The sequence below is a fragment of the Vombatus ursinus genome, unplaced genomic scaffold (genome assembly GCF_900497805.2).
Source record: "Vombatus ursinus unplaced genomic scaffold, bare-nosed wombat genome assembly UNPS02012602.1, whole genome shotgun sequence".
Classification (NCBI taxonomy): domain Eukaryota; kingdom Metazoa; phylum Chordata; class Mammalia; order Diprotodontia; family Vombatidae; genus Vombatus; species Vombatus ursinus.
This window is the reverse complement of record NW_020952380.1, coordinates 3,948,996-3,971,718: the sequence shown is the minus strand read 5'-3', so window position 1 is coordinate 3,971,718 and position 22,723 is coordinate 3,948,996. Positions and strand designations below refer to the sequence as shown.

The 22,723-nt window shown below is 36.5% G+C and overlaps 1 protein-coding gene across 1 annotated transcript in view; it reads left to right on the top strand.

Annotated features, from left to right (window-relative positions):
* Positions 1-22,723, top strand: part of UST (uronyl 2-sulfotransferase) — a 384,341-nt gene that overhangs the window by 140,340 nt on the left and 221,278 nt on the right. The window contains exon 2 of the mRNA XM_027857975.1: positions 8,197-8,240. Coding sequence (XP_027713776.1) covers positions 8,197-8,240 — 44 coding nt within the window. The remainder of the gene's footprint in view (positions 1-8,196; positions 8,241-22,723) is intronic.

Genomic DNA, 22,723 nt, shown 5'->3' with positions numbered 1-22,723 from the left:
GTCAGCCAGGCAAGTAGGTGGCATAATTCATAGAGCACAGGGCCTGGAATCAGGAAGATCTGAGCTCAAATGAAGCCTTAGGCACTTATGAGCTGTGTGACTCTAAGCAAGTCACTTGACCTCTTTCGGCCTGTTTTCTCAACTGCAAAATGGGAGTAATAATAGCTAGCACCTATATCTCAGGGTGGTTGTAAGGATCAAAAGAAATAATATTTATAAAGTGCTTAACACAGTGTCTGGCATGCTTAGTAAATGATTATTTCTTCCCTCTCCCCTCATCTAGAAACTGTAAAGCTTATGTAGTTAACTAGCTATCTTTCCATGATACATTGCAACAAAATCAAGTATCTATAGAACTAGAATTCCATAGTTCTCAGTTCCATATCACATGAGATTTCTAATATGCTAAAAGATTTCATCTCTGCTAGAAAAAAAAATAATCTATATGACAACACAAGCATATTTCTAGGACCCTCCAATGGGTGCCCAAGAATGATCCACTTCACTTTCAATCTTAGATGTATGTAATCCTTTTACTAATTGTACAAATTACTTCCACATTCCTTCACTCATATTGCCTGTGAAGTAGTAGACAGATAGATGGTTCTCTTCTTAGAAAAGAATACTGAACTTGGATTCAGAGGAGACCTCAGCTTGAACATTGCCTTTCACTCTTAATAGCTGTGTTACCATGGATAGATAACTTAACCTCTCCAAGCTTCAGTTTCCTGATCTATAAAATGGGGGCAGTGAGACATACCTCATAGATTTGTATGAGTATAAAAATGTACACAAATGCTTTGCAAACCTTAAAGTCTCCATGTTAGCTATTACTCTCCCAATTTTGTGGAAGAGAAAGTTGTTAAATACAGGTTACACAAGACTTTCCCAAAGGGTCTGGTCTGTTACAGAGTCAGGAAATTTTTGAGAACTCTTGAGTCCTGAGCCAATGCTCTTTCCATTAGACCATATGGCACTCAGACTGCAAATGACTCCCTTTTAGTACTACCAAGCTACCTAATAGGGAAGAAAAATAGTTTTATTTTAGAAATGCTACCTCATTAATCTTTCACTTGTTATTGAGTTATGTACAGGAAGGTTTTTTTTTCACTCTCCTCAGTTGATTTGATTACTGAGGGTTGCTCCCAAAATAGTGGGTTGTTTTGTGTGTGTGTGTGTGTGTGTGTGTGTGTGTGTTTGGCCTACCAGATTTCATTAAATTCAAAAACACGTTTATTAAGCCCATATAAATTACAAGGTAGCACAGTGCATGGAGCACTAGGCCTGCAGTAAGGAAAACCTGGGTTCAAATCAAGCCGCATATACTAGCTGTGTGACCATAGTGCAAATCACTTCACCTCTGACTCACTCAGTTTCCTCATCTGGAAAATGAGGATAATAATAGCACCTATATCCTAGGGTTCTTGTGAGGATCAGAAGAAATAATATTTGTAAAATGCTTTGCAAAACTTAAAGCACTATACATGTTGCCATTATTATCATTATTATTACCATTGCTGCTGCTACTGTTGGTTGCTGTTGGTGCTGCTTGTTGCTATTGGTGCTGCTGCTGCTAATACAAGAAGACTGTGTTAAGACATGATGCCTGTGCTCATGGACTTATACTCATACTGTATTTATATCTATCATAGAAAATAGTGCTTTAAAGTAACATTCTTAAAATAAAGACATTGGAAGTCATCTCTCCTTATTCCTTATGGCCCACAAGGTGAATGACTTCCTGGCTCAAGAAACAATCCTTTTTGGTACTGTGCCACCATACTGGGGAAAAACCAGGAAGCCTCTGATTGCTCATAACCATGTCAGAAAACATGTCACTCTCAATGGAACCAAAGCATGAATGCTCAGCTTCATAGGAAGTGCTCTAATTCAGACCCTTGCCATAATCCAATTCTATAGTCAAGAAACTGAAGCCTTAATTTTAGTACTATTACCCCAATGGCCAACTCAATCTTCATTCATTTAGGATACTCTTATAAAGCATATCTATGTGAATTGTTGCTCTCATCATCAAATGGAATACATACCACTGGAAGAAGTCATTCTCAATTGCATTATCATTTCTGTGATATCAGAAAGACCATATTACAGGCCATAATTACAGACATATTACAACTTTCTCAATGAGTTGGTGGGTATAAATTTATAGTGTCCATGTTGAGGACTCGAAATTGGTGGCCACCATTTTATTAGTGGACTTGGTAAATACGTTCAGTAAGATAGCTTATCAATGGAACAAGGACTGCTAAAGTTGAAGAGGGCTCATTTATATACGTTTTCAGATTCAGAAACTTAAAATTAAAGGGAATTAGGGGGGCTCTCACTAGCAAGATAGGAGGAGCCTTAGGTCCTTCATCATGGGAGGAGAGTGGCATTCTTCTTTTGTGCTGAAGATTTCAAGATCTATACCTCCTTGATTATTGTCCTTCATTTTTGAAGAGGACCAAAATGACATCACTGTGCTAGAGTCAAGTGACAGTGTGATGTGGCTGATGAGACCAATACGCTGTGAAGAGGACCAAAATGACATCACTGTGCTAGAGTCAAGTGACAGCCGCTGTGGCTGATGAGACCAATACGAGCTCGGAATGCTCTACCATGGGTCAGGCACAAATAGTCCATGTGAACATTTGGAGTGGGTTCTCTAAATTTGCGTGTCTTGCGTTTCTCTTGAGCTATTTCACTTCTCCTTTGCTCATAGAGCACAGCACCTTTTCTGATGAGGGCATGTCATGCTGGGTGGAACTGTGCCAGTGTCTCCCATGTCACACAATCAATTTCAAAGTTCTTAAAAGATGCCTTGAGAGTGTCCTTGTGTTGATTTTTTCTGACCGCTATGTGAGTGCTTGCCCTGTGTGATTTCTCCATAAAATAGTCTTTTAGGCAAGTGTATGTTTGGCATCCGAACAGTGTGGCCAGCCCATCGTAGTTGTGCTCTCTGCAGTAGAGTTTGAACGCTTGGCAGTTTAGTTTGAGAAAGGACCTCAGTGTCTCATATCTTATCCTGTCAGGTGATCTTCAGAACCTTCCTAAAACAATTCAAGTGGAAGCGATTCAGTTTCCTGGCATGGCGCTGGTATACTGTCCAGTTTTCACAGGCATGCAACAATGAGGTCAGCACAATGGCTCTGTAGACCTTCACTTTGGTAGTCAGCCTAATACCTCTTCTCTCCCACACTTTCTTTTGGAGCCTCCCAACACCGAGCTAGCTCTGGCATTGTGTACTTTTGTTTCTATAGCTTCTCTTATTTATTTATGTGCTATTATTATCGGTGTCACCGCTCAAGTTTTTCTCTAAAACCTTACTATAGTGTAAAGGTAACCCTGGCTCCTTGAAGGCTATATCAGTATCATCTAAGTTCTGGTGGGTTCTGTTGTTGTTGTTCAACCATTTCACTCTCTGTGACCCCTTTTGGGGTTTTCTTGGCAGAGATACTGGAGTGATTTGCCATTTCCTTCTCCAACTCATGTTACAGATGAGGAGGGTTTAGTGTCTTTCCCACAATCACACATCTAGTTATTGTCTAAAGCCAGATTTGAACTCATCTTCCTGACTCCAGACCCAGCGCTCTTTATCTACTGTGTCACCTAGCTGCTACCAGCCTATTTTTTTTATTATGGGGCCATTAATGGACTATGTCTGTTGATTAAAAGGTAAGCCAGGTAAGTACAGTGAGGCTCGTCCCTATAAGTTTGTTCACCTGGTATAGGAGGTTTCTTTAGTCCTAGCAAGTCATGAAGAACAAGGCGTGAAGGATGAGTTGTCTGCGGTGATGACCACATGGATGAAATAATGGATTTATTGGATACATGTGTCAGTCACTGATAACCTGCATGTTTTTATGAGACCTAGCATAATAATGAAAGATTGTGTCTCAAATTACTTCCCCTTTGTAAGTTTGTTTCCTTGACTGTAAAATGAGTGAGTTGTATCAGATCAGGAGTCCTTAACCTGGGGTCCATAAACCCTTTTTAAAAATATTTTGACAATTTTATTTCAATATAAATTAACTTCCTTTGTAATCCTATTATTTTCTTTTATGCATTTAAAAACATCGTGACTAGGGCATCCATAGGCTTCACCACACTGCCAAAGAGATCCATGATACAAAAATAGTGAAGTACCCTATGATTAAGTGATTGCTAAGATTCTTTCTAGATGCTTCTATGGCTCCTCTATTAGGTAGGTCAAATACGGTATAGAAGATGATGTCATGGCATGTGATCCAAGAACAGCTCTGTCCTGCTCTTTTGGCAGAAAGAATTGCTGAGGATTTTTTTTTTTTTGAGTACTCTCTCCCTGTCAGGCCTCCTGTAATCTGTGTATTTTTTGGAAATAAAAAGACGTGACTTGTCTAAGTGACCTTCTGAACTCTCTTGAATGAACTGAAAGTTTCTTTTGTCAGTTGTTTTCCATGTGGCACAGTACAACCGACACAACTCTCAATCTCATGAAATGTCCTGGGTAGTCATGAGTCAAGGAAAACAAAGACACTCAAAACATGATGTTGGGCTCTTAGAATCAGTTTGCAAGGCACTATTGTTGGTACAATTAGTATTTAAGGCTAAGCTTATGGATAACCTTTTAGGACATTTTTTCAGTTGTGTCTGACTTCTTCATGATCCCTTTTGGGATTTTCTTGGCAAAGAGTGCTTTGCCATTTCCTTCTCCAGCTCATTTGACAGATGAAGAAATGGAGGCAAACAGTGTGAAGTGACTTGCCCAGGGTCACACAGCTAGTAAGTGTTTGAGGCCAGATTTGAACTCAGAAAGGGAAGTCTTTCTGATTCCAAGCCTGGGGCTCTATCCACTGCACCACCTAGCTGCCCCTTTTAGGACACTGGCACTATTTAAAATGCCACAGCAATTCTATGTTTAAAGGAGAGAGGTGACCTGGCACGCTGGATAAAGAGTTGACTTTAGAACCAGGAAGACATGGTGGCTGTAACCCTTTGTAGACCACTTAACCACTTGCAGTGCTTGAGGCAATTCTCTGATATGACGAATTTCAGAAAATGTGCTCAGGTGCTTTGATAAAAAGGAGTTTCCTCATTTGGAGATCCCAGTTAAGTGGCACAGTGGATGTCAACCTGGGCCTGGAGTCAGGGTACAAATCCAGTGTCAAACATTTAGTAACTGTGTGATCTCAGGCAAGTCATTTAACCACTGCCTGCCTCAGTTTCCTCATCTGTAAGATGACAATAATAATAGCACCAACTTCCCAGGGTTGTTGTGAAGATTAAATGAGATAATAATTTCAGCAATTTTTCAGTTCTATCTGACTCTTTGTGACCACAGTTGGGGTTTTCTTGGCAAAGATACTAGAGTGGTTTTGCCACTTCCCTCTCTAGCTGATTTTACAGATGAGGAAAGTGAGGCAAACAGGGTTAAGTGACTTGCCCAGGGTCACACAACTGGTAAGCGTCTGAGGCCAAATTTGAACACAGGAAGAGGAATCTTCCTGACTCCAGGCCTGGCACTCTATGCACTATGGCGCCACCTGGCTGCCCCAAGATGATAATAATAGCAAAGCTTTTTTTGCTTTTTCTGGCATATAATAGTCACTTAATAAAAGCTTGACCCCTTCCCCTCCACTCTGAAATCATAGATTCAGGCAAAAAACAAACAAAATCTCATTTTTCACCTGAGAAAATGTAGAAAAAACATTGAATCTGAAACTTAGGTTAAAATTTCAGTTCTGACTCTTCTGTGTGACTGGACAAGCCATTTCAGCACTTGTGATTTCAGTTTCCCCAAAATGAACTGATTGGTTTAGATAATGGTTAAAGTTCTTTTACATCAAGAAAATTGTATGAGACTTTGTTAGAGTGATAAGAGAGTGGGAATATTTTGTACTTTTAAGGGCTGTAATATACATGCTTACCATAATCATTTGAATGTTTTTAGAATTACGGTTTTCTTTGGTTAAGTATTATAGAGATATAAGCCCCATTGACATTTTAAAATATATTCCCTCTATAGATGCAGAAACATTTAGCCTCACAAGTTCCTTAATTCCCGGTCTTATGTGATAATGATTAATATTCATTACTGTCAATATCAGATAGTTTATAATTATATAAAATCCAAATAAAAAATGAAAGTGTTTAGACAAGATAATTAATAAGTGTAGAACAAAACAGAAACCAAAAGGTCTTGTTGCTAATGTTTATCTACCTTCCCTTTCCTAGATGAGCTAAACTAATGAAACATCTATTTCTTCCTTGTATTCCAATTTTTTAACTCATCCTTTTTTCCTTACTGGGGAAAGCTAACTCCTCCTCAGGACTGAATAATTGCTTCTCTTATTTCTTAATTGTCTTCTTCTCGGCAGATCCCTCTATATGGTCAAAATTATATTATATTAATGTTGTTGTATTATATTACATTACATTAGTGTATATAGTCTTGAGATATACTTAGATTAGCTTCCATCTTCAAATCACCTGTAAACTCAGATTACAAATACATAGCAACCCTTGTAGAAAGGGAATGTGATATAGTAGATAGAGAAATAAGGAAATCTGTCTTCTAGACCTTACTGCAAGTAGCTCTATGTGTGTGACCACGAGAAAGTCACTTAACTTCCTACATTAAGTCTCAACTTCCTCATCTATACCATACTGAGGGTTAAACTAGATTACAGGATCATAGCTGCAGAGCTGAAAGGGACCTGAGTCACCATCTAGTCTAATCCCCTCATTTTACAAAAGAGGAAACTGAAGACCAGAAAGGTTTCATGATCTGCTGAAAGGTAAACAGGTAGTGTCATAAGTGGGATTTAAACATAGATGCTCTACCTCCAGAGGCAGTGCTTTGTCCATTAGGTTCCTCCTTGGTCTAAAATTCAATGATTCTACTGCATCAGTTCACATAACTATCACTACAACAAATTTATAGTACTCAGAATCACAGATTTAAAGCTATAAATAAGCTTAATCAAATCTTATCCTTTTTGTAAGCACGAAAAAAGCTAGGAAAATTCACATAATAATAGATTTCTAAGTGATGTTTTCATTTTAGGGTACTAGAACAAATGACTAATATTCTGGGATGATCAAGTCTTTTGCAGTTAAAAGTAATAACTGAAAATTATGAGAACATACTTTTTTTACTGGAGACAAGCAGAACTTTTCTCTCTAAGGAAGGGAGGAAATTGAAGGGCCAAAGAATGAATTCATGAGGACAACATAGGGAGAAAGAGTAGTAATTATGAAAGGAACTGTTCAATGGGAAAGAAAAGGTGACCTCAAGCTATGGGAAATCCTCTAATGAAGCCTTCTGTGATTGCTTCTCCAAAATACTTTTAATCTAATATTGCAGTTCATTGTTCATGGCCTGACATCTGTGCCATATGCATTTAACATAAACTCTGTTTTTTGTATGTACAATATTTGTAAGCCATCAAAACTATAAACCAAGAAATATAAAATGAACCAAAATTTTATCTGATAAATGCAGGTGTTGATTATTTTATTTTGCATTGTTTTCTAAAAAGGAATTACTTTAAAAAGCACTAATTTTCTTAAAAAGACTTATTTTCTTTTCACTAACAACATTAAATTGTTTACATATTTTAGTGTAGTGGGAGAAAATTTTAGTTTTTTAATCAGATGGAGTCTGCTCCCAATCCTGACACTTACTAGCTCTGTGACTATGAACAAGTCATTTTAACTTCTTTCAGCCTCAGTTTCTCATCTGGAATCATTTTTACATCTACTATCTAACAAGGTCATGTGACAAAAGCATTTTATAACCAATAAAGCACTTTTACAATCATAAGTTATCATTGCTATGATAACCTAAAAATTAGTCCAATTGTAGTCAGCTTTCTAGTCATAAACTGATCTAGCATACCAGTCCTCAGCAGACAATGAGTCTATTGCTAGGTGAGTGACAGCAGACAAATAGTCCATCTAGTGCTTAACATGCTTTCTGGCACATAGTGGGCCCTTAATAATTGTTTATTGATGGGCTGGGCATGTGCCTTTCTAGATTTGTAGGTCTGACTAGAACTTGTACAAAAGCTTCTAGAACTTTTAGAATTTGAGTTAAGTTCAATTCCACAGTGAGGCCCTGGATTAGGACATCAACAGATGATATAATTAGTATAATTATTCTAAGTAAATAATACAGCTCTTGTCTCATCTCCTACTTTTCTTTTTTTTCCCTAGGTAATTCCACTTATTTGGATGACCATGGACCATTCCCTAGCAAGGTAATGTGTTTATAGAGAGTATGAAAATCTCTCCTTGTTATTTGGTTTATGGATGCATAAACATGTATTCATCATCTCAGGAAATGTCATTTTCAGAACTTTCATAAAACAGATCAGTCACACGGATAATGGAAAACAAAGGCATCCTTTTCAAGCTGAAGCAAATCAGTGTAAATATTTTCCCTTTCTATACTTTTTCATAGAACAAAAATTTGGAGTAGAAAATTATTCCCCTAATTGTCTCTTTTATTTGTTGTAATTTTTTGGAACATCAAAAATTTTCTGGCAATCATAATAATAAATTGGGAAGGTGGGGTTTTTAAGTTGTATATTGGTATTTTTGAACTGCTTGGGCATATTTTATAGCTTCTTATAAGTCAACTTCTAATCTCACTGCTTATTTTCAATTTATAGGGCTCTGCTTTTGTTTTACCTTTGTATTGAACCAGGGTATAATTCCATTTATTTATTCAGTATGCCAGAATTAATATTTTGTACCAGATCAATATCATGGTCATTCTTCCCTCTAAATTTTTAAAAGGTGTAAATTGATGTCTGTACTATATGAGCAACAAACTATGGAGACCAATGTATATGAGCCGTTCAGTGCTGGAATTCAATTCAACAAAAATCATTAAGTACACGTTCTGTGAAGGGCACTATGAAAAGAGCTGGAGGAGGTACAAGATAATAGGTCTCTGTCAGAGTCCCACAATTTCTAACAGTAACATATCAGAGAATATAGGAGGATTTAGAAGGTATTTTTTAAAGCTGACTTTATGAGAAAATCAACATTGCCCAACCCTTTGGTGTTTTCATTGCATAAGGCTGCAAGGAGCACATAGCACATATAAATGCACAAGACTTTCCCCAGGGATACACAAAACACATTGGAACATAAACATAGATGTACAGGAAAGGTCACCCAGGTAACCAGACACCTGATAACTGCACTGCTCTGCCACAATCAAGTCTTACCTGTTTTGTGTTTTCTCTCTCTCTCTCTCTCTCTCTTTCTCTCTCTCTCTCACTCTCACTTTCGCTCTCTCTCCTGTCAACACACTTTTTTCAATTAATTTATTTTTTTAAGTTTTAAACATTCACTTTTATAAAATTTTAAGTTTCAAATTTTTTTTCTCCCTTCCTCCCCAAGACAGCAAGCAATCTGATATAGGCTATTCATGTACAATCATAATTAAGCATATTTCCACATTAGTCATGTTGTGAAAGAAGAATCAGAACAAAAAGGGAAAAATCACGAGAAAGAAAAAAAAACAAAAAAAAGAAAATAGTAGGCTTTGATCTGCATTCAGACTCTATAGTTCTTTCTCTGGATGTGTATAACATTTTCTACCCTAATTTTTTTTGGAATTGTCTTAGATCATTGTATTACTGTGAAAAGCCAAGTCTATCAAAGTTGATCATCACACAGAGTCACACAGCCATCACATTGTCATAGGCCAGAATTGAAACCAGGTCTTCTTTGTTCTAAGATCAGCTTTCTATCTATTACATCACTGCTTTTCTAGAAGTAAAATTAAATCAATTTAGGAAGATTGGCTCAGATATTTGGGCCCTCCTTGCTTTGATATACTACCTATAGGCAACCTTAGAATCCGAATGGAATGAATGCTCTCATTTAGGTTACTAGCAGCACTGTTGCCTCTCCATTTCTAGATAGTAATTGCTAGGTAATAATAAAATAACAATAATGATATTTATATAGTGCTTTAAACTTTACAAAGAACTCAGATCTTCCATTGTAGTAAGGTTATGATTGATGCAAAATAATTCAAGTATATGAAGTATATCTGTATATGTGCATGTATATTTGCATGAAATAATTATATGAGGAGTATAAGCATATATATTAAGTATATGAAAAGTGGACTATGATGCTATAGCAGTGGAAACAGAAGAGAAATGAGGGAGGGATGTAATGGATGCAATCAACAGAACTTAGGAACTGATGGGATATTTTAGAAGTGTGAGAGAGGGTAGAGTAAAACGTAAAAACATTTTCAGACATAGACAAGATGAATGGTGGTGATGGTAACAGCAGTGATAGTGAAGTCAGAATGAGAGGCAAGTTTGGAGAGAAAGGTTTGCTTTTGGATAGATTGAGTATGAAGTGTTGGTAGGCCATTCAGGTGGAGATGTCCTATAGTCCATTGGAAATGTGAGTCTAGGGTTAAACATTTGATCTGCACTGGAGTTAAGAGATTAGGAATCATTTATGGAGACTGTGATCAAAGTCAAGGCAATGAGAGTGTCAATATAGGAAATGTACAAGGAGGATAGGAGAGATATAAGAACAGGACATTGAGGAACACCCACTTTCAGAGTTAGAATGGGGACTGAGAAAATACCTTGAATTTGGCAGTAAGAAAGTCATCAGTGAGCTTTGAGTGAACATTTTTAGTGGAGTACTGAGGATGCAAGGATTTGAGAAAAGAGGAGAAGATGAAGGAAAAAAAACTTCAAGAATAGGCCTCTTTTCCCACAAATTTGACTGTGAAGGGGAGAAAAGGAAGACAAGACCACTGGAAGAGGGAGTAGAATATTCAAGGGAATGCTTAATTAGGATTAAGAAGGTGTGAACAGGTCTAGAAGCATGTGGGAAGAATCTAGGGAAGAAGGAAAGATTTAAGAGGCAAGACAGAAAGTAGATGAATGCTGAAACAAGGTCTTGGAGGAAGCAGAAAGTGGTATTACTGTTACTACAACAATCAGTGATGATGATGATGATGATGATGATTATGATAACAGCAATCATCTCTATAGTACTTTAAGATTTACAAACTGTTTTGCATGTTATTTCAGTTGATCCTAACAATAACCCTGTGAGGTGGTGGCTCTTTTTATCCTCATTTTACTAATGAAGAAACCAAGGCTGAGAAAGGTTAAATGACTTGCCCAGGGTCATATAATTAGTAAGACCCTGAATCAAGATTTATGTGCATATCTCCTTGACTTCCAGTCCACTCCTCTATCCACTATGCCACAGAGAAACTGGTTTTAGAGAGGGATGAGGATAATTCTTTTTCTGAAGCAGAAGGAAAGAAGAAAGAATATATGAGGATACTGGAAAGTTTTAAGGAGTGAATGTAGGGAATTGAAGGCAGGCCCATCAGATGTTTTAGGAGGCTAAGTCTTTAGAAGCAAGTGAATTTTATAGGCTGTGAATGTGAGCTTTGCAACAGTGTTTGTGAGGAATGAGATTAGGAGTCAAGCAGCATTGAGGACCTAATGGAGGTCACAGAAAAAAAAAACTATGGACCCTACATGGAATTCAAACAGAAAATTTTAAATAATCCTTGAACAAGTTTACATTTTAGTAGAGAGGTAGATATACACATAAGTATTCCTAATAATAGCTATAATATGAAAATGTAATATATAAATATTGCTATTTATTCAAAGAAATTTATAATAAATTTATCTCAATGCACCTGCAAGAATGTGCACAGTAGGGGGCAGCTAGGTGGCACAGTGGATAGAGCACCAGCCCTGAAGTCAGGAGAACCTGAGTTCAAATCCAGCCTCAGACCAAACACTTGACACTTACTAGATATGTGACCCTGGGCAAGTCACTTAACCCCAATTGCCAAAAAAAAGAAAAAAGAAAAGAATACTGTGCTATAGGGCAATTAGAAAGGAATAGTGAGCTATTCATACAAATTCATGCAAATGGTATTACTTTGACATAAATGAGACTTCCATTTTCTCTTTCTTTTGTTAGCTCTACAATATCTATATACAATGCCAAGGTTAACAGTTTTCCTTTATTCTGCTTCTCACAAATAGATATTCTATCTTTAAAAGACAAAGGACCTATACTTAAATCTCCAACCACATTACATCTATGCTTTGGGTGGTAGGAGAGCTAGGCAATGATATTCTAGACAGGAGAAGGCATGGCTAGAATGAATTCTTGTTAAGTTATATCTGGGAGTGAGAAGGAGGTGAGGCTAGTTGAGAAGAGAAAGGGAATAGCCACTAGGAAAATGCTCTTCTGGGTATTCCAGGTCCTTGGACTATAGCTAAAATAATCTCACAATCCAGAATGCTGGAAATATACTCTATAACGAGATCCTAGGACTCCAGTCTTTCAAGCTAGCTCAGAATCAGCTCTGAAACTAATTTACGCTAAAACATAAGTAGTCTTTGATGTATAGGGAGAACTTGGGAAAGGAAACCATGACAGCACTGAACACCTGGAAAAAGAGGATGGAGAAGGGAAGGAATAATTTAAGTTTTTAGTAGTACAGTCATATAATTATATACTTTTCTTGTCTCCAACTTCACTACTACCATTTTCCAGTTGATAAATCACCTGACGTGAAGCATGTCAGTTGTGCTAGACATGTGCTTTCTCAGCCTCCTTAACCCTCAATACCATGGCTGCTAAGCAAAAGTAGAAACAGGTATAAAAAACATTAGCCAGGGAATCCCCAGATAAGGAACTCCCTCTACCAATTCAAGTCAGCACCTTCACCACGACTTAATAAAGTCTTAGAGCATTGTCTATAACATTGAGAGGCTACATGATTTAGCCAGGGTCACATAGCCAGTATATGTTAGGTATCATACTTGAAACCAATTCTTCCTGGCTTGTAAGCCAATTCTCTATGCACCCATGTCTAGGTGCATGTTGAGCAGGTGTGTCTATAGGTATATAAAAGATATGAACAAAATAAGTAGAAGGGAATTGGGTGGGGAAGGTACAAGTATCTGAGGGGATCAGGAAAAAGAGGTATGGTTGGTAGTGTAATTTCTAAAAGAAAAAGAAAGTTGGGCGTATCTAATGTTTGTAGTATCTGTAAGTAAGAAAATCAACACTACTCCGTCTGCGGTATGTGATACTTGGCTTCAGTTTCTCCCCAAAATAGAATTTTGACTTATGATGACTTTAAGAATGGAATTAAGGAGCCAAAATAGAGGAGTACTTGAGTTCATAATGATGATGGATACTGACAAAAATATTCTGACAAAAATTTAATGACTTCTGACTTTAGCATAATTACACTGACCTTCCAGAATGTACTATCTTTGTAGGATCTGGAGCTCATCAGGAATGAAAGCATACAAGGGGCCTTAGGGAGTTTCTTACTGATGAGCATGAACTGTAACATTCTTGCTAACTCTAAAAAGTAATAAGAAGTATCCTAGCATTAAAAGATGTTAGGGAACTGTTTACTGTTTAGGGTTTAAAATTTGTTTTAGTATGTAGAGTCCATTTATTTTAGAGAATGTTATAGAATTTAAAAATAGAGATAAAAGTAGAAGTAGTGGTAGATTTATGTTCAGTATAAGAAGTAAATAAGGCTTCCCTTAAGATAGTTAAGCACAAAGTCAAAGATAGATATGAACCTTTTATTTAAAAGAAAACATTATCTTATTTAAAATAATAAAATTCATTAGGGTTCCAACAAGGAAAGAGGATCAAACAGTGAAAGTAATGGGAAGAAATGAAAAATAATGGGGGAGGAAACAAGGAGATAGTTTTTCTCTCTTAAGGCCACCCCCTCCTTCCCATAAATACATAAATAACAATGTTAAATGTGTAAGTGAGCAACATCATTAACCAGGGAAATTTAAGCGTCACAAGGTGATACAACAGCTATTTTACTTTTTCTCTTCCTAATTGCTTGTTAACTCTGTTCCCTTTACCTCCATCCCATTAAAAAATATCTACTTAATGGTTTGCCCATTAATCAATGAACATGTTATAAAGTACTTAAGCATTATTAAGAGCCTGTTACATACAGAGCACAATGCCAGGCAATACAAAAACAAAAGCCAAAGTCCCTGACCTCAAAAAGATTACATTCTATTGAGGAGGTAGCATGTATAAAGATGCAGGATTTGGATTGAACCTGTGGTTTCTTTTTTAATTTAAGTTTTATTGGTTTTAATGAACAGAAATCTATTTCCTCTCCCACCCTCCCACCACCCCATTGGGAGAAAAAAGAAAAACAAATTTCTTACAATAATATTTAGAGATAAGCAAAATAAATTCCCTGATTGGCCACATTAAAAAAATATTAGTCTCATTCTGCACTCCGAACTGTGTACTCCTTATCAGGAGTTAGATAGCATGCTTCATTGTCAGTCACTTGGAATCATGAGTGGTCATTAAATTGATCATAGTTCTCAGAGTTTTCAGAGTTCTTTGTCTTTACAGTGTTGTTGTTATTGAATAAATGTTCATTAGTTTGTCAGTTCCTCATTAAATTGTGAACTCATTGATGGTAGTGACTGTCTTTTGCCTCTTTTTATTATCCCCAGTGTTTAGCACAGTGCCTGGCACAGAGCAGTTGTTTGTCTAATGGCAGCCATCTTGGGGTGGGGTGGGGTGAGAAATAAAAGAAAGTTACATGATAACTTTATGATATATTTTAAAGGAATAGCAAGTTGTACATTATAGATTTGCAGTTTCATATGTAATCATCTTTTTTTATTGTACTATGTTATGGAAATGCTTGTTTTATTTCACTAATTAAAAAAATAGAAATTTAAAGATAGTATTCATTTATTCTTATTCACTGACATTTCTGGTTATGCTCATTTGATTCTTCATATGTTTATGAAAGTCTTCAAAATTGTTTGCTGTTACTATGGTTAATTAAGTTCATAGTTTTCCTAATATTAAACCAATCATCTGTGACTAGCATAAATCCGACCCAGTCATGATGCATAATCTTTGTGATATGTTCTTTAAGCCTCTCTGCTAATATTTTATTTGATACTTTTGCATCAATTTTCATTAGGAATATTGGCCTATAATGTCCTTTCTCTATTTTGACTCCCTGGCTTATGTATATCTTTATAATAGAAGGAATTTGGTAAGATTAATTCTTTTGCTATTTTTGCAAGCAGTTTATATAAAGTTGGGATTATTCTTTGAATAATTGATAGAATTCATTTGTGAATAAATTAATTTAGTCTTGGGGTTGTTTTCTTGGGAAGCTCACATATATCTTGTTCCATTTATTTTTCCGAAATTGTGTTGTTAAAATTCTCAATTTCTTTGTTTAATAATTTGGATATTTCATATTTTCTAATATTTACTTAATTCATTTAAGTTGTCCATTTTATTGGCATATATCATCAGATTGTCAAAGATAACCAAAAAAGAGGAAGGTAACAAATGTTGGAGCAGTGTGGGGAATAAAAAAAGGCACAATGATGCACTGCTGGTCGAGCTCTGAATGAGTATAACCATTCTAGGAAGCAATTTAGAATTATACACAAAAGTTACTAAATAGTACATGCCTTTTAACTCAACCTTACTACCACTAGGTCTTTAGTTGAAAAGAGACCAATGAAATAAAAAGGTCCTGATTATAGAAAAATAATGATAATATCCCTTTGTGGTAGAAAAATACTAAAAACGAAGAGGAGGTCCATCAGTTGGGGGAATAGCAGAATAAATTGTGGTATGTAAGTATGACAGAATGCTATTATACTGTAAGAAATGAGGCCATGATTTCAAAGACTTATAAAAAGACTTGTATGAACTGATGTAGATGAAGAAAGCAGAACCAGAAGAGCAATTTAAATAATAACATCAATATTATAAATATGGATCTATAATTTCATTGGTATAGGGAGTGCCCAGATGAAGAAATTCTCTTTACCAATACAAACACTTCTGAAAATTTACAATCTTAGAGACTTACTTATACCATGAAGAGGTTGCATAACTTGCTCTGGGATTTCAACCCAGGTTTCCCTGACTTCAAGGCTAGCATTCTATCCACTATGTCACATTGCCTCTTAAACACAACTACACACAATATGTATTCAACATGAATATGAATACAAGATAATTTTTGGGTGGGAGGTACAAACATCTGGGAGGATTGGGAAATGTCTCATGCACTTGATCTGGAAACTAGGGATACCAAGGGGCAGAGGTGAGAAGTAGTGCAATCCAGGCATGAGAGACATCCCCAAAGGATGAATACTTTTCCTTGATGCCTCACATACCCAGTCTGACATTTCAACCAGACATAATCTTCATCCTGAGCTATAGACTTAAAACTTTTCTAATTTAAGTGTAAGTTTATTTCCAGTCACTCAACTTTTAAAGTATTTACTGTTTAGAAGATGATGGTAGGATGCCACCAGTTCATGATCATGTGAATAAGGAAAATAGGTCATATGCCATGACTCTGCTTTGTCTGAGCTAGTGTTTAATTTTTTAAATATGGTTCTTTATTAGAACTGCCAGGCTTAAATATTAGTGCTAGTATCAAATACTATACTTAAGTGATGATAGTTATGGATATATAAAATGAGCTTTTGAAGATAACACATATCAGGTAGAGTGAATTATTTTTCATTTATTCTATTCCTAATATTATTTATTAAAATTATGGGTTTGGAAGGTTGGAAAGGAACTTAGAAGTTATCTACTCCAGTCTTTTACTCACTGGAGGAGCCCCCTCTAGCCTCTAATTAAAGAATTAGAGTGACATGGCCCTCATTGGATTATATAATTGGAAGATACCTCAGAAATCATCTCATCTAATCCCTAGCCAAAGCATGAATTGCAGCTAATGGTCATTGGAAGTCATCCAGCAATGGTGAACAGATTTAACTGTTAGGACGTTTTTCTCTTACTTCAGACTTAAATCTGTCTCCCTGTTCCTTCTGGGTTCTACTTGGGTCTTCCCTCTCAGGCAGAATAAATTTAATTCCTCCTCCACATGACATATGTTTTAGTTAGTTAAAGGACCTGTGAAAAAAATCGATTGCCCTGCAGACAACCTGGCAATGCAAGTCTGAGCTTAGTGAAACATTGTCAGATGACAAGAATGAGTTCTGTTGACAAACCTCTACTCAGAAGAACCTTTCCACCTTGGCAGGAACTGTTGGAGCTTGCACTATGCTGATATAGATTTGGCATGGGTCACTTACACACTATGGTGAGGGAGGGATCAGCATGAGATTTTAGGGGAGTCTTCCACATAATGATGTTTTAAATATTTAAGGCATAACCTCCCCCTGCCAAGGCCTCTCTTCTCTAGGGCAACCATCCAATCTTCATATTGCATCACTTTAAATACTCTTATCTTTTTAGCCAGTCTCTACTGTGCCAAAACTTGATATGAAGTGCCCATGCCATGAATAACTCAGGTCCAGTGAGGAGTGATGCAAAATACACAATGTTTATTGTAAAGGGAGGTATAAATACCCAGGGCCAGGTATGGTGTTGGGCAAATCCCATAGGAGCTGTCTGCCTGGAGCTGTCCATGCTTACAGGGGATCATGGCTCCTTTTGGGCAGTCAGGTGGGTTCCCCATCCTGTTAGTGAGTCAGCCTCAGTGACCAAGCTGGCTGATCTGCTCTAGCTCAGGAAGGCTAACTAGTGGACAAAATCATGGGGTTTTAATAGAATTTTTAGAAGGGTGTAGCTATGTGTAAGGGGAGGAGTTGGAGGTTTATTTCCTGTAAATGGCAGGGTAGTCACTACCTTGGGGCCACCTAAGCTTACGTATATGAAACTTATGTCTATAGAGTATAACCAGTGGGTGTGACTATGAAAGTTATATGCTTCTTTATATTAAGAAAGGAGTTATTTTGCTAAAGTTGGGAGGACATGCCTTTTAGTTACATTCACACATTATATGGGGACATTAGGAATTTAATTAAGTTGTGGAAATAGCTGACAAGACAATATCCTCTGCTGTACCCATTGCTCTGCTCCATTTCCATAGCCCAGGCTTTATAGATGTTTTCTTCCTTACACCTGACTGTCAACTCTTTTAGTGAGAGGGGTCACAGGTTTCACAACTGGGAATTTGTCAGTGTCTCTTCTATTATGTGGTGCTCAGAAATGGACAAAATCTGATGGTGAATGGGATTAACATGTCCCTAATTCTAAAGTTCTGTTATCACCATCATCAACACCACAGCCATTATCACCACCACTACAACCACCACCAACACCACCATCATCATGATCATGATCATGATCATCATCATCATAATCATCATCATCATCATCATCATCATCATCGCTGTTGTCATTAGCTGTCACCTCATACTATAACTTCATATTGAGTTTGCTGTCCATTACAATCTCTTGATATTTTTCCCAAGAATTGTTAGCTAGTCATCTTGTCCTCTTCCTGGACTTATACAGTTGATATTTTTAACCCAAGTGTAGGACTTAACAACTAGCCTTACTAAAGTTTGTCATCTGTAGTCCATCATTCCAGCTTGTCAAAGTTTTAGCACTTCTGGCGAGTTTGACATAAAAAGTCTTTGCAAGTAACTTTTTCCCCAGTGGATCTCTTATTCTAGTGAGGAACACAGGCTTTAATATGTTTTTCTGTATCCTGTCTGTCCTCTTATTTCTCTGCCCTAGGGAGGAGATGAGACTGAAGAAAGATTATAGTCTCTAAACAGAGATTGCACCAATTTTAACAGACCCTCCCACCATTTACTTTTTTGTGGAAAGGAAGTGAATGACATTCCATCCTCAGTCCTGCTCCTGGCTTTTGCCTAACTTACCTGGTGCTTCTGTAAACTGAAATTCACTTGTGGTAGGGAGACTTACAGTTCAAATTCTCATAACATCAATATTTAATTTGAATCATTAGAAAAATTGTTCAGGTAGTAATTACAAGTTTATGAAAAATATCATCTTACTATCTCCTGTAAAAGCTAATGCTTGATGAATATAGTAGAGAGTCTAATTCTCTTTTTTCCTTCATAACTACTTGTAAATATTATGTTTTACATTTTTGCCTCTGAGTTTGGTGCTTTAGTTAATATTGTTAATTTATACCTCCACCTGACACAAAATTACTGCTTCAGTGCTTCCAATGCCAGGCACTGTACTAGACACTAAGTCTGTGAAGACAAAAACAATCTCTGCCTTCAAGAATTTCACTTTCAAATGGAAAGGACAACACAAAAATAATTATAAGCATACAAGATACATACAAAGAAGATATTATTGTTATGTAGTCTAGAAGCAACTGGATTGGGAGACGCCTTCTGCAAAAGATGGAATTTGAACTGAGTCTTAAGAGGAAGAAAGGCAACTAAGAAGTGGAGATAAGGAAGGAGAGAATTTCAATAAATGGCAACAACCAGTGCAAAAGCATGGAGATGAGAGAAGCAAGTTGGTCAGTGCAGCTGGATTATGGAATGTGTATAAGGGAAACTGAAAAGGTAGAAACAGACGAGGTCATGAAAAGTTGGAAATACCAAACAGAAGACTTAATATTGGATCCTTTGGGTAATAGGGAGCTATAGCAGTTTGGGGGGGAGGTCAGAGAAAGGGAGGGAATGGTAAAAGAGAGTGACATAAACAGACCAGGACATTTGGTAAATAACTTTGGCAGCTGAGGATGTATTAGAAGAGGAAGAGATTTGAGTCAGAGAAACTAATTAGAAGCCTATAATGATAGTATAGGCCAGAAGTGATGAGAGGCTGATAAAAGGGTAGTGATTATGCAAAGAGAGACAAGGATGTATCAGAGATAGTTTCTGAAAGTAGAAATGGAAAGGTTTGGTAATGAACTAGATCTATGCAGTGAGTGAGAGTGAGGAATTGAGGATGATACCAAGGTAGTGAGCCTGAGTTACTGGGAAGAGGATGTTGTCCTCAGCATTCATAGGAAAGTTTAGAAAAAGGGTAGACTTGGGGGGTGAGGAATGATATTGAGTTTAGTTTCTGATATGTTAAGTTTGAGCTATCTATGGGACTTATAGTTTGAGATGTCCAAAGGCAGTTGTTGATAATGAGATTGGAGATCAGGAGATAGACTAGGGCTCGATTTAGAGATCCTGGAGTCGTGCAAAAATATGATTGTTGAACTCATAAGAGCTGATATGTTCACCAAATGATATAGCATAGAGGAAAAAAGAAGAGGACCCAGAAGAAAGCATTGGGGAATTACTCAAAAATATTGTATTTATTTTTCTGTCCCTGAGTTTGTTCAGTCTATCAGTTAATACTAATTATTGATTCTTCATAACCCAGCATTTACCAAATATACTTCAATGTTTTTTTTTCATGTCTCAGAGATGACCCTAGGTTATTAGACAGAGATATGGATGAAAATCCAGTGAAAACAGACTCAGGAGAGGTCAGACAGGTAGGCAGAGAACTAGGAGAAAGCAGTGCCATGAAAATCTAGAGAGGAAAGAATTATGTAGGCGGAAAACGTGATCAATGGTTTTGAATGCTACATAGAGATCAAGAAGGACAAGGACAGAGAAGAGGCTATATTAGTAAATTAATAAACTCTGACAGATCCTTTGTAACTAGAAAGGCTTTGGACATGGCCAGTAATATAGACTGTGTGCCTTTTGCCTGAAACTCATCATAGGGTCAGCATCAGAATGATGTATTTTTGAGCCAAAAAAAAAAAATCTTTAACCTCCGACTTAGCGATGGAGGAATCACAATCTTAACAATTTGTATTGGTAGAGGGAGTACATATACTGCTAAAGGTGTCAAAGTTAGTTCATTCATGTTACTACATTTTTTTCTTTTTAAAAGTTTAATACTGCCAAACTTTTACCAGCTGCTACAAAATATCATATGATATTGTATCTTCCTTCTTCCCTTTTGTAGTCTTAAGAAGTCATTATTACCAAAATTTACATCTCAGAGTATAAATGACACAGTACTTCACATTTTTTCACACCATAAGGTTTATAAAGCACATTCATCACAACTCCTTGAGGTATTTAGTGCAACTATTAGCTTCAGATGAAGGAAATAAGATTAAAAAATGGCTAAGTAACTTGCCCCAGGAAACACAGCTGGTAAGTAGGAGAGCTGGAACTCAGATACAAGTCTCCTTTCTCCTTAAACACCAACACATATTTAAATGAAAAATAATATTTTAAAGTAACAGAAATGTTTAAATAGAAAACAATATTTTAAAAGTGGCTTCCTAACAACATGAGTTTTTTAGGTTTATGGCATAGAAAGCACTATGAATAAGAAGATAAATATTCCTTAAAATATTACCTAACTTCCAGAAGTCAATGTAGAATTATGAAAATAAACTGACTAAAATGACTATATCCTTTCTTTGACCCAGAGATTTCAGTGCTAGTCATATATCCCAAGGAGGTCATTGACAAAAAGAAGGGTATGATATACATAAAAATGTTCATAGTTACACTTTTTTGTGTGTGGTAGCAAAGAACTGAAAAAAATTCCATTGGAATTCCACTGGAAAAAGATTCCATTGTTTGGGGAATGGCTAGAGAGATTGTGTTCCATGAAAGTAAAGGAATATTATTGTGCTATGAGAAACAATATATATTATAATTACAGAGATACATGGAAAGACATATGAATTGATACTAAAAGAAGTAAGGAGAGCCAGGAAAAACAGTATATGCAATGTAAAGTAAAATAAATTGAAATGAATGGAAAGAACAATTACAAAACAACTGAAACTGAATGAACAAGCTTGGCCCCAGAGAAGAAAAGATACCTTTCCCATCCCCCTTTGCAGAAGTGGGGAAAGGGTGGTCCATAGTTGTTAAATAGTGCATATTACACCAGATTTTTTTTTGATGTGTTGATTGGTTTTGATGGATTTTTCCCCTCTTCTTCCTCTTTTGATGAATGGGATGGCTCCCTGGGAGGGAGTAGGGATACCCAAGAAAATGTAGAGGACATAAAACCCCAAAACTATAAATATACATTTTTTAAAAATACCAATTATCTAGTCGAAAATCTAATGTACTAGTAGCCTAATATACATCTTTCAAAAAATATCCCTCATCAAAATGCAAACTCAAACAAACGATAATGGGGGGGGAGTTCTAGTGACACACAAGAACGAGCCATAAATTATCTTAGAATTCAGAGTTCCCAAACTTATTGGGCCTACCACCCCCTTTTTAAAAAAATCACTCAGTAGCCCTTTGGAAAATACTTTCTTTAATCCTTTAGTGGTTTTTTAAAGTGTGCATCATTTCAAAAATATAAAATATTTTTAAATGACACATCTTAAATTTAATAATTTATTGTAAATTTGTGGGGTTTTTTTCCTGCATTGAAATTTTGATGATGCAATATTGCATCATATAATTGTGTAGTATCATATTGTAAACAAGTCATTACACACACATATTCTTGCCAATGTGTGCTGGACATCCTGACAGTGTGCGACACGCTTGCCTGTCAACATTTGCTTGTTAAGATCTGTTGGTGGACTTGACCACTGATTGGTTATAACTTGCATTTTGTGTGTTTATTTGGAAAATAATGTAATCACTACAACTTTAACTCTGATACACAACAGATAAAATATATACGACAGTTTTTCAAAATTTTCTTCTTTTCTCTTCTTTCGTTATGCTTCCACCACCCCCTTATTTTTATTCAATGCCCTCCAGTTGCACCCAAGGTTACTACCACTCCCCGGGATCATTCTAGCACCTCACAGGGGGTGGTATCACCCACTTTGGAAACCTGTATTGGATGCTGG